General features: G+C 33.6%; 3 protein-coding genes across 7 annotated transcripts in view; 2 read left to right on the top strand and 1 right to left on the bottom strand.

Moving 5' to 3' along the window:
* The first annotated feature begins 100 nt into the window (after positions 1–100).
* Positions 101–5,218, top strand: LOC128877782 (condensin-2 complex subunit G2-like). Of its 3 annotated transcripts, none has more exons than XM_054125285.1 (17): positions 113–275; positions 532–700; positions 860–994; positions 1,070–1,216; positions 1,292–1,408; positions 1,482–1,649; positions 1,719–2,021; positions 2,084–2,257; positions 2,357–2,683; positions 2,761–3,070; positions 3,135–3,319; positions 3,382–3,621; positions 3,686–4,017; positions 4,091–4,436; positions 4,511–4,804; positions 4,876–5,015; positions 5,081–5,218. In XM_054125285.1, exons 2-17 carry the CDS (start codon positions 608–610, stop codon positions 5,130–5,132), a joined length of 3,363 nt encoding a protein of 1,120 aa, XP_053981260.1. In that variant the 5' UTR covers positions 113–275; positions 532–607; the 3' UTR covers positions 5,133–5,218. The 3 variants fall into 3 exon arrangements, with proteins under 3 accessions (XP_053981262.1, XP_053981260.1, XP_053981261.1); XM_054125286.1 differs by lacking the exon at positions 113–275 and adding an exon at positions 306–458; XM_054125287.1 differs by lacking the exon at positions 4,511–4,804 and having other exon boundaries at positions 101–275.
* LOC128877783 (conserved oligomeric Golgi complex subunit 7) lies at positions 5,160–9,524 on the bottom strand. Its single transcript, XM_054125289.1, has 11 exons — positions 9,077–9,524; positions 8,780–8,869; positions 8,128–8,313; positions 7,918–8,049; positions 7,672–7,855; positions 7,400–7,593; positions 6,825–7,316; positions 6,627–6,747; positions 6,380–6,553; positions 5,842–6,300; positions 5,160–5,761 (listed from the first exon to the last, which is right to left on the bottom strand). Exons 1-11 carry the CDS (start codon positions 9,077–9,079, stop codon positions 5,589–5,591), a joined length of 2,208 nt encoding a protein of 735 aa, XP_053981264.1. The 5' UTR covers positions 9,080–9,524; the 3' UTR covers positions 5,160–5,588.
* Positions 8,323–11,590, top strand: part of LOC128877785 (uncharacterized) — a 175,466-nt gene continuing 172,198 nt past the window's right edge. The window contains exons 1-2 of one of the 3 annotated variants that reach the window (XM_054125296.1): positions 8,323–8,889; positions 9,692–9,816. The gene's annotated coding sequence lies outside the window, so the exon portion shown is untranslated. Of the gene's footprint in view, positions 8,890–9,516; positions 9,817–11,590 lie in introns of those variants that run through there. The other 2 variants (XM_054125295.1, XM_054125293.1) reach the window with 2 other exon arrangements.

The raw sequence follows: 11,590 nt of genomic DNA on the forward strand, positions 1-11,590 counted from the left end.
TATAAATGCACGCAACAGTACTTGTTCCCGTCGGGAACTCATTTCTCGAAAAACACCTGAACTAAATCATGTTGAATTTGACGAACTGTTAAATCAATATGGCGATTTTCATGAAGTAATAAATATAAGTGAAGGTTTTATTTATAAAAATTGAGTTTTATAATAAATACCGTACGAAAGTGCAAGAGTTCATTGTTTTTATCATTATACTTAATGTTATGCAATGATAAACCGATGATATTGGATATGCGCGAAGTGAAATTCTCACCATTCCCGTACGTCTTTTTTTTTTAAAGCTTTTGTGTACATACAATAGAAAACATGTGCACTTGTATGTTTATTAAGGATAAATTGCAATTCTCTATATCGAGGATTTGCAGATTACGCGTTATATGCAATTATGTACCCATAACAATGCGAGAAAGTATAAGTTAACTTAAAATAATTCGCATTTTCTTGTTAGTTTATTATCGTCGAATAAAATTTATCGAATGTGATTGCAGTAAATTGTATATTTTGTTTTTATTTCAGATTATAATAAAATGCGTACAGAGTTGACGTAAATATAATTTTAATAAATAGAGTCGTAATCATATTTTTAAGAAACATGTTGCAACAACGTGGATTCATGAGAGATAAAGTATTGTTTCGTATTTTAAAAAGCAAAGGTGCAACTGCTAGCAGCATATGTGATAAACTGGTATTTATAAATATTAAAGAATTATACTTTGTTATTGACAATATTGGTTTACTTCAGAAGTGTTTACCATAACCTTTCATCAAACTTTTGATTATCAAGATATATTTTAATGGTTGCATAATGTAATCACAAACTATTAACAATGAATTTTTTTATTAGAATCATAATGTGAAAAACATTGTGGTATTATCAGAAGATGAACTTTGTGAGCTATGGAAACATACGAAAGCCATACTATTGGAAGCTCAAAAATTATGTACGCAATCATCAGAAAACAAAAATAAACATGTGAAAGTAGGAACATTTATACAAACTTAACTATTCTCATTTATAACTTTTACTTCATTTAACAAATTTTATGTATTTCAGGAATATAACCTTATGATTAAATTGATTCGTACTATAACTGTAATGGCGCTTGAAACAATTGTAAGACGAACATTTATACCAAGTATTTTGTTGCAAAATATTATGTTATTACATTCCATTGTATTACCAAGTATAAAGGACAAACAGGTTGGTGTTTTCTTACAATACACTATATTTAACATTGTTTCTTTTTTAATTAATTGGAAGTAAAAACTTTCTAAGGCTAAAAATGAAATATCCTACCTATTGGAAAAATGGTGGAAATTAGATATGGCATGGAAGGAAAAAGTGATAATTAATGCAGTGAAATATCTCATTAAAGGTTGCAAATCTTCATTGGTAATTATATATTAAATAGATATAATATAAATATACAAATGATATTAAAATAATTCCTTGATTGACTTTTTAGCAACACATAAAACGTTTGTATGACATAAGATTCACACTCAAGTTATTGAAATCTATAGAAGATGTACAAGAATTACTTAAACTTGTTCGTGAGAAATCTGTGATGACACTTGAAGAAGGTCAGAAGCTAATGTTATATTTACTTACGCTTGGGGAGCAACATATATTGGTGAAGATTATAATTATATATATTTATATCACTTGTGTATGAAATAGAATTAACATTAAGATTTTTTAGGGGATACATAACAATGTGAAGGTAGTATTACAGGATATAGGACGCAACGACATTATTTTGTATGCAGACTTGTATACAACAGGATGGTTAAATGCATCTGCAAAGTTGAAAAAATTCATTGCTGAAAATTGTCTAAGGGATATTATTTTCCATTGTTTCCGTGCACATAGAAATCCAGCAGGAAGAGGAGAGCTTGGTAAAAATCTGCTTTCATTACTTACTGCCATTCACGAGAGCAAAAATCAAGCAGTAAGACTAATGATTCACAATCAATGTAAACCTTTACTTTGGGAACACTTGAAGGTATTAATGGAAAAATAATACATTCAGTTTATGATAAACGATAAATACAATCTCTTTCACAGGCTCCTGGTTCTTACATTAGATGTAATGCAGTAGAAATTCTTTTTGTGACAAACTCTATACACTATCCATATACTGCAAAAAGTAGAAACACGGTTTACCTTCAAAAGTATTATAACACAATAACTGATCTCTTGAAAGATCCTAATTATCAAGTGTGCAATGTTACCATGAATGTAAGCTAACTTTTATCCCTGATTTATCAAGCTTTTTTAAATATGTCTTAACAACTGTTTATTTGATCACTAATTTTTTACAACTCCAAACATTATCAGGGTCTTTTTCAAATGTTAGAAAAACATTGGAGCTGTGTTCCAAAGAATATTATTCGCGATTGGTTATCTATATTACTAAATTATACAAAATGTTCGAGTAGCCCAGAAACGAGAGCAAACGTTTTCATTGGCTTGAAGAAAATATTAATTAAGGACCGATCTCACAGAATAGTTAGGGATTTTCTACCAAATTTTGCACAAAGTATTTATGATGAAGATAAATCTGTATTAGAAGCCCTAATCGAACTCCTATGGCATGCACAAAATCAACTTGGAATGCCTTTCTGGGATATTGTACCACTGACGTACATTCTCGATCGTTTAGAGGTATATGAGCATTCAGCTAACGTGTAAATGTTTATAAGCGTAGATAATAATGAATGTTATTTTATACATATTTTTAGACTACCGAAGACACTATTTTGTTAGTGGAATTAATAAAACTTCTTTGGAAGCGTATTTCTTTAGACGATATAGACAATCGTAAAATAACAGAAGAAATTGTCTACATAGGAAGAAATAATATAAAGGCAATTAGGAGATTTTGTCTTCATTCTAAATTTATTATAAACTGGAATGTATCTGTAAAGCTTATCAAAACCATTTTACCTATGATAAAAGAGGAAATGGAATGTTTGCCTTCCACGAAAATATTACAGAGTACACGTAGCAAGAAAGCTAAACTGAATAATGACGAAAATAATTGCATAGATGGTAATAACATATATAGTTGTATTAAATATTACATTCGAATAATTGATTATCTTTATTTTAACAGAAAATGTGAACGAAGTGGAGAGTGATCCCAATAGTTACAGAGATGTTCAAATATATATTGACGTTATTGCTATGCTTTTAGTAGCAAATCTAAAGACCATAGATGAAGAAAATTTCACTATGGAAGAGATAGAAGTTTTACAATTAATTGCCAATATTCTGCCACAATTTTTCACATATTTTAAGGTAATTTTTACATAATTAATCTTTAATATTAATATTTTTTATGTATATGATTTTCTTTCCAGGAAACTCCGGTAAACGATTCAGTGATATTTTTATTTTCTTTGATACCGCCAAAGTTTTTTCTCAATAGAAGTGAAATTTTAGAGATGTTAGAACAACAATTGTATGATCCCGTTATCTCTGATGATACAATTTTTACAGTTATATATGTTCTTCTAAAGTGGAATAAAGGACAAGCGGTTTTATTTGCACTAACAAATCTTTTCATGGAGTCTTTAAATATTAATATACAAATTAATGAGGTACAGGTATTACGTAATGCATACGTTCGTAATATAACGTGGCACTAATAAACAATTACTTTAGGGCACTTGTAATGACTCAGATGTCTTCAAAATTAACGAAAGGGGATTAGAGTTAAGTCTTCGTATTTTAAAACATTTACTGCATGATGAATATCGATCAGTCGTAATGAATAAATATCATCAAGATGTACTCAAATTTTGGGAGAGTTTACATAAATGGAGAACTTTCATACATAAAGAACTAGAGAACGACTACAATATAAATAACGTAATATCCAAAGATTTAGTTGTGAGGTTTTTTAATGAATACATATCAATGGTCTCCATGCTGGATAAGGAAGACGTGTTCGATGCTTCCGAATATATTACGGAAATGTTGCTGTGGATTACAAAGTATGTAAATAAATTACTTATTTTCAAGTGTATTTTAAAAACCTTCATAATTTGCATTGCATTTTTAACTTAGGGAAATAGTACCACACATAGATGTGGATACTGACAGTCATCAAATTTGTATAGATTTAATGAAATGTACTTTTCATATGTTAAATTTGCTGCTAAAGGAATGCAATAGTACTCCAAAGTTATGTTGTGATATTGTACTTTTATATTGTAAATGTCTAACTATGGCAAGAGGTGTAATTTTTTTAAATGATGCGTTTGATGCATCAATGAAGTTGTTAGATTTTAGCAAAATGGCTTATGAAAACCAAGAACCAAATTTGTTAAAAGTTATTGTTCCAAATTTTGTATGCACTGTAATGGTTACTTTAACCAAGTGCGACGAAAATATCCTGGCCAAACAAACAAATGTAAGTATTTACTCCATTACTTTAGATTTAAAAAAGGTAGTATTCGCATTGAAGTATCTTATGTATTGTTACAGAATTTAAGAATACTGCATGAATTGACACAAAAATATTTTACTGTTGTTAAGAGCACTTTTAATGACCAGAGAATGTGTCTCCCATATATAACTTTTATGCTTAACACTGCAATAAGCAGTATAAGCATAAACATGACTAGTACACTCCAAAACAAACCTATTACGAAGGAAAATATTTTAATAACAAATTTCCCATACTTAGCAACGAAGATATTGAAAATCATTTTCATTACAAAAAAATACCAACCATTGAGTGTTCAGGTGTTAACAAAAACAATAACAAATTATACAAAAGTGTGTATGTTTGGACTGTTTATTTGTATTACTATCCTACATAACTTACTACACGTAATGTTATATTTCAGATCGACACGCTTTCGGCTCTAGTAATAATTCATAAAATGGTTAAGTCATCTGATAAGACACTTATCAATAAACTTAAAAACATAACGTTATCATTGAAAACACACAACCACGAATGGTCTTACGACACTCCCTTTGACAGGTATAACAAATTTTCAATTTTATATTATCAGTAAAAATACAGAGATGATACTCTTCTCATTTCAGATCTATGGAAGATGCAATAAACATAATCGTAGATACCATATTGCAGGAATAATAAATCGGGGATTCTAATATACTTATTATTTCTTTAACAAGAAGTATATTTCTAATATAAAGTGTTTGCAATTGATAATAGAAATATTTTACGTAATTAAATCTTTCGCGCATTAAAGGAAGGAGTATTTAAGTATATGTTTTTACTTAAGATGAAAGAATATTTTTCTATGAAAACAAAGAGTACAAATCTATTAGAATTAGCACCCGCGTCGGGCTATTACAGGTAACTGGTAAAATAAAAATTTAACGATGGTTTCTAAAATCATATAAATATATATTTTGTTTATACTGAGGTATTATAATTCTTTATACACGAAATATGTAGACTTTTGTTTATGTATTAATCTTTTATACAAAAGATTGTATGAATAAATCACTGAATTATAGTTACCGCAACAGGTATTTGGTGTACATTTATACGATCTGCATCTTGGTTGCCCATCCTTTGGTATGGTCAACCAGAAGATGTTATATGTCGCATCTGTCTAACAGCAGCTACAACCCTGGCATTACATCCGGAGCTGCCGCTTTGATAATCTTCCGGTGATAATCTCAGTAAGAGAGACATGTGTTGTAGATTTTCTGACAAGGAGAGACCAAGTTCTTCTAACACATTGCCAAGGTAATCTATAATATAGTTTTAATGATTAATTTGATAACACGAGTATATTTTACTTTTTATTTATATAATGCATTACTCCACACACCTATGTCAGTAGCAAGTTGTTTACATGCAGCAGAGCTCAAGTGACAAATTCCTAAAGTTTGATCTAGAAACATTTGACACATCCCTTTAGCAATAATATCTAACAAAATACCAGTGAATCCAGATTCGGTTAAACCCTGTGCGTATTGTGGATCTGCTGCTTTTAATGCTTGAGTTAAACTTGGATTTTCTCTTAGCAGGAATGGTTCTAAATGCTGTGGCAATGTCATCAAATATTGTCCAACCTGAGTTATATATTCCTGAGGTGCAAAACTATAATCAGGTAAATCTGCGCTTAGATGAGTCATTTTATTAAATTCTGTTGACCATGCAGGTGCCTTTTGTACTAGTAACAATTGAGTAAAAATAGGAGCAAAAATCACTTCGTACGTAGCATGATGCAAATCTGAGCAGAGTTTATGTATGGACTTTATTATTGAATCAAGAATAGTTTTTTCCTCTGTAAAGGAAATAATTGTGATAATGTTATGTGGTAACTTCCTAATCGAAACCTGATATTATTACTTGGTTAGTATTACCTTTTTGAAAAGATGCAACAAGGTTCTCTAGTTCAGTTTGACTCGATGGATTTAAAAGTAACTTTTTGTACTGATTGAAGACACTACTTGTTGCACTTTGCAGTTTGTTGTTAGCTTCGGTTATATCGATTACTAAGGACTTTTCGAACTGTTGAACTTGGCCCAAAAGATCGCCTAAATTAATTTACATATAGATATACATTTGATCGTAAATTTATAAAAAGTAGCTAAAAATATCATGCATTACCTATAGTTTGCATAAAAGTGAGACACATTTGAAATAGATTCCAATCCTCGTGTTTTACTTTTTTGCGTTCTAATTGCCTCACAGCAGCTTGATATTTTTCAAGATATTTGTTAAAATAATTCTATGAAAATAGGGAATATTTTTATTATACATATTCGACAATTTTTCCACGGCAAAATTTTACTCGAAACAACATACATTCAATGATTTTAATAAACCAGGATACCCACAGCCGTCCGTAAAAATGTTGCATCTTTTATTAGCCTCGCTTGCATATTCCATTACTCTCGAAATAGTGAGAGAAAGAACATTAATCGTTTCGCTTAAATCGTCTTGTGTACGATCCATAGACTGAAGCCGATGTTCCAGTTGTGCAGATTCGTAAACATTATATTTCGTGACATACGGTACATAAGGTGCATATATCGCTTGCGCTAGCAACAGTAATTTCTGATTTTCCAATTTTCCATGCGACGATGCCTCGATCGCACCGCTGAGATTTACCGCGAAGTGTCTTGTAATTTGTTTAAGTTCGAGCAATTGAGAGAGCTGCATAGCAGTCGAATGTTGCTTTAAAACTGCTTCTATGCATTCTGGAATGCCTGGATCTAAATTTCTCAGAAGATCGGCGTATACTTCGATTAGAACATCGATCGAAGTATTTGGAAATACTTGATGACACCACTTAACCTTTATCAAATATGGTACTTAAAAAAAATATAACATCGAATCTGGCCAGATAGTAATAACGAATTCACAGATAAAAGAACTACCTGATCGTGCCAGCTAGATAGTAGTTTATCGTAGTAATTGTGTAGCCAGTACGTTGCATTTTCATCCTGTGCCAATTCGATAGTTCTGCGCCATTCTTGCGCTAACGATACTTTCAAACAATTGTGATAATACTTAAGAAGTTGTGGTAGACGTTCCATTTTACTAAAAATATCCACATAAACTTTGGATTGTTCTAAACATTTTATAATGTAAACATTAGGTGTAAATTCTACAAAATTACGAAATATGTTATGTAATTCATCAAATTTACCCAAATTTGCAGCAGTAAATGCTTGAACCAATTTTGGACTAGCCATTGCTTCTAATCGATTTTTTAAACCTTCTAATTGTAACTTTTTGTCTTCATAATCAACAACATTTACAAGCATTGCCAGTGACTTCTGCATACTAAATAATTTATTTGCAATAACTTCTACATCTCCTGACTCGAATACCTGAAATGTTAATAGTAACAGAAACCTATGCAACATTCTTTCCTTTGGTCTACCGTATATACCTCCTCAACATCATTGGCTAAGACACTCCAATTGTCAGCCTCGTGTAAACCCTGCTTAGCAACTTCCAAGTCTGTTTTTATCCTATCTATCCTTTCTAAGGTTGCCATAGACGATGCTGTGTCTTTCTCTACCTGTTTAATAAATACCATTGGTATAAGATATATCTTGCACACATCTTGTGATCCATTGATGAATATTAAAAACAAGACCTTTTCAATTTCTTCTTTAACAGCAACCATTTTTTCTCTCAAAGCTAAAGCTTCTTGCTGCAAAAGCTGTGTATCCCTTAGAACCCTTGGCAGACTCGAAAGAACAGATTGACTAGTCTCCTCTAAAGCTCCATTAACTTGTTGCACGTATAATTGCAACTTCATTACCAAGGATGAAACGAATGCCTAATTCGATAACATTTTTAAAGAAATATGAACTTCTTGTCTATTCAAGGTAATGGATTTAATTTTTGTATAACAAAGAAGATGTAAGTCAAAGATCTAAATATAGTTAAATAATAATGCTTGGCTCGGTTTTTGAACTCGGAAGCTTCGTAATTTTATTTTAAATAATCCTTAATTTAAACAATAGTGCAAATTGATGTACACTGACGATTTCGTTGTTGACGTAACAGTTTCCGCGTAAAACTACGATCGATAGATCTCTTATGCCGTTCGTTGATCGCAAGGGCCATATCGTCGTTCGCGACACGGTAGAAAATAATCTTCAAAAAAGGCACGCGATGTCATTGATCGCGTTGCAATGGAAGCCGTTAGTTTACTGACTGCATCAGTGCAGTTGAAATTCGAAAAGTCTGAGCAAGTAGGAGGTTCGGTGCAGTCAAGATCATTGTAACGCTACACAACTTACATCTTTGTTTTCCTCTGCCTCGGCGGTCTTGAACGTTTTGTTGATCCAATCTTTAACGTCGAAAGTATCCTCGAAGAACGCGGACACATCCTGAAAGCCGTCATTTCGAGGTTAGGAATGATTTGATTTCTCGTTACAAGAATTTCCTAGGCATTCGTTAATTGCGGTGCTTGCACCCTAATTTTTACGAAATCGTTCGCGGTTGTGTCGCGATTATTCTTAGCGTAAACGAATTAACCAGCGAACGAACGCAAAAGAAAAGGTTAATCAGAGTAGCTGACGTTTCGTATCGCTTACCATGACAAGATTTCGTATGGCAACGAGTTTTCAGGTACTGTTCCGCTGGAAAATCGAGAATTACGAATATTTCCGCGCGATCGGCGACGGATTCGACGGTAACGATCGATCGAAAATTTATTTTCCCACAAGTTTGTTCACTTTTTCTTCATTGTCGCATAGCGCATAAGTGCATCGCCGCGGAACCACCTTGCACTTTGCGTGTTGCTTGGTGACTCGAGCCCAGGACCCGGAAGAACATGTTCTTATCACCATTCGCGACGTTCTCTATTCGTGCGGCGCATTCTATTACCAAATATTTCCGTACGTCGTCGAAGAACAGTGTACGCGACTGTTTAAGAACGGATCAATGTTGCGAACGTCGCGCAACGTTCATCATTCTTTAGTTCGCGATATTAGGTTATTGCGTTCGCACGACGAGAAAATGTGAAAAATAGACGAACGACGGTTTCGATTGTGCGCGGCGTGTAACGGTGTGTAGCTGACTAGCGACGATATACGACAAGAATAAAGGACGAAACGAGAATGAAAGAACCGTTTAAGTTTAAAGTAAGACAAGTGATACGGCTTTAAACGATAGTCGCGATAAGCAGACTTCTGTATCTCGGATTACAGACGGATTCTACGCTGGAGCAAGGGCTTTTCTGGGATACGGCCTTTCACCCCCTCGCGATCATCGGCTCTGTTTTGCTCGTGACACGATCCACGGCTCTGGATTCCGACGAACTGCCTACCAGGAGGTAGGCAGTAAAATCGAAGGGGAAAAGGGAGTGAAAATGGAGAACAGCATGTTATCGGCCGCTTCCGAGCCCTTCGTTGCTCGCCACGCCCCCGAAACTGCGTTTGCGCCCGACGATTTGCGCAACAGTTGGAACTTGGAAATTTCGTCTCCTCGAAATCACCGTGATCGCGACGAAAATGGGGAGAGCTAGCGAAAATCGCGAACACGTCTGTACTCTGCCCTTTTTCTTGCGAACCTTGAAAGCGTCGAGCGAGGATATCTTCCAGTTTGTGTTTTACACGTGCACGTTTCGAATTTTCTCTTTTTTTTCGTGGTTACTAGAGATGGCGTGGACTGCTACTTTTGAATCACTCGTGATTCAATCACGTTCATTCTCAATCACGATGATTTTTCACAGTGATTCGTGATTGTTCGTGATCGCGTCTGATTGTGGTTGATTAACTTTCAGAAAAAAGTTACACCACAAATAAGCCATTTGAAGTCAGCACACCTATATAGACCGTTTTTTAAGGTTTTCTTAACAAATGTGTCCCTTCACATTTTGTCCACTAATGTTTTTCGTTTGTCCAACAAGTATTTTCGTTTGTCCATCCCTCAGAGAAAAGATACACTTCACACACTTCATAAATGAATATTATTGAAAGAGAAATAATTAAAATATAAATAGAATGCTGCAATAGCCATTACACAAACAATTTCTGCATTTTAACTGTTAATTTGCATCCAACGGTATATATCACATACATATTCACCTTAATAATTATTAAATTGATGAACATGATACGTAAGTGTAAGTAGCGATACTACATTTTCCTAATCTATGCATAACTTTCCTATGTCTTTGCCTTACTTTACAAACGAAAACTTTAATTGAAAAAACAAATAACGTTAGTGGTTCTGCGCAGACAGAAATAATTAGCTACAAAATTGATAAAACGAACACAAATGACCCGCAACCGAGCGTATCGCTGGCAATTTCTCCTTAATTGAAGTGTATCTTTTTTCTGGAGGGTGGACAAACGAAAATACTTGTTGGACAAACGAAAAACATTAGTGGACAAAATGTGGAAAGACACATTTTTTAAGGAAAGCCTAAAAAAGGTCTATACAAGTGTGTTGACTTCAAATGGCTTGTTTGTGGTGTAACTTTTTTCTGAAAGGTGGACAAATGAAAATTGTGGTTGGTCAAACGTGGACAAATCGTGGACAAACGAATGTAATTTGATTTTTATCAAAATTTGCATTTGGGGGTGCTAACTTTACTAAGTTCACCATAAAGGATTTATGTTTGTAGTGGTGTCACCGCATCACGAAAGCTAGAAGAATTTATAATCAAGTCTAATAATAGCAAAAACGACACGTTTCCAAAGTTAAACTGTTTTATGTAATGCGATTCCTGTTCGCATGTTTTGCAACGAGATTGGTGCAGAGTGCAAAGGGTTAGCATGAACCGCTCCTGAAACGCCAGCTTCTGGATCACGGTCGTGATCGAAGTTTAATGACGACTGCGATCGTGATTGTGTGATCACCGTTAGTGATTTTTCTCGCCATCTCTAGTGGTTACCATGAACTTATACCGTACACAGTGGCTCGAAGATCGATAGCAGAAATACAAAATAAAGGTTTTCAATTCACACGGTTAAGAATGAAAGTACTTTTCGTGAAACTATATACATATACAGGGTGTCCCAAAAATGTTGTAACACCTTGAAAGAGATGGTTCGGGAGATGATTTGAAACAACTTTTTCCTTAGCGAAAATGTTGTCCGAGG

This window comes from Hylaeus volcanicus, chromosome 6, assembly GCF_026283585.1.
Source record: "Hylaeus volcanicus isolate JK05 chromosome 6, UHH_iyHylVolc1.0_haploid, whole genome shotgun sequence".
In the NCBI taxonomy this organism is placed as follows: domain Eukaryota; kingdom Metazoa; phylum Arthropoda; class Insecta; order Hymenoptera; family Colletidae; genus Hylaeus; species Hylaeus volcanicus.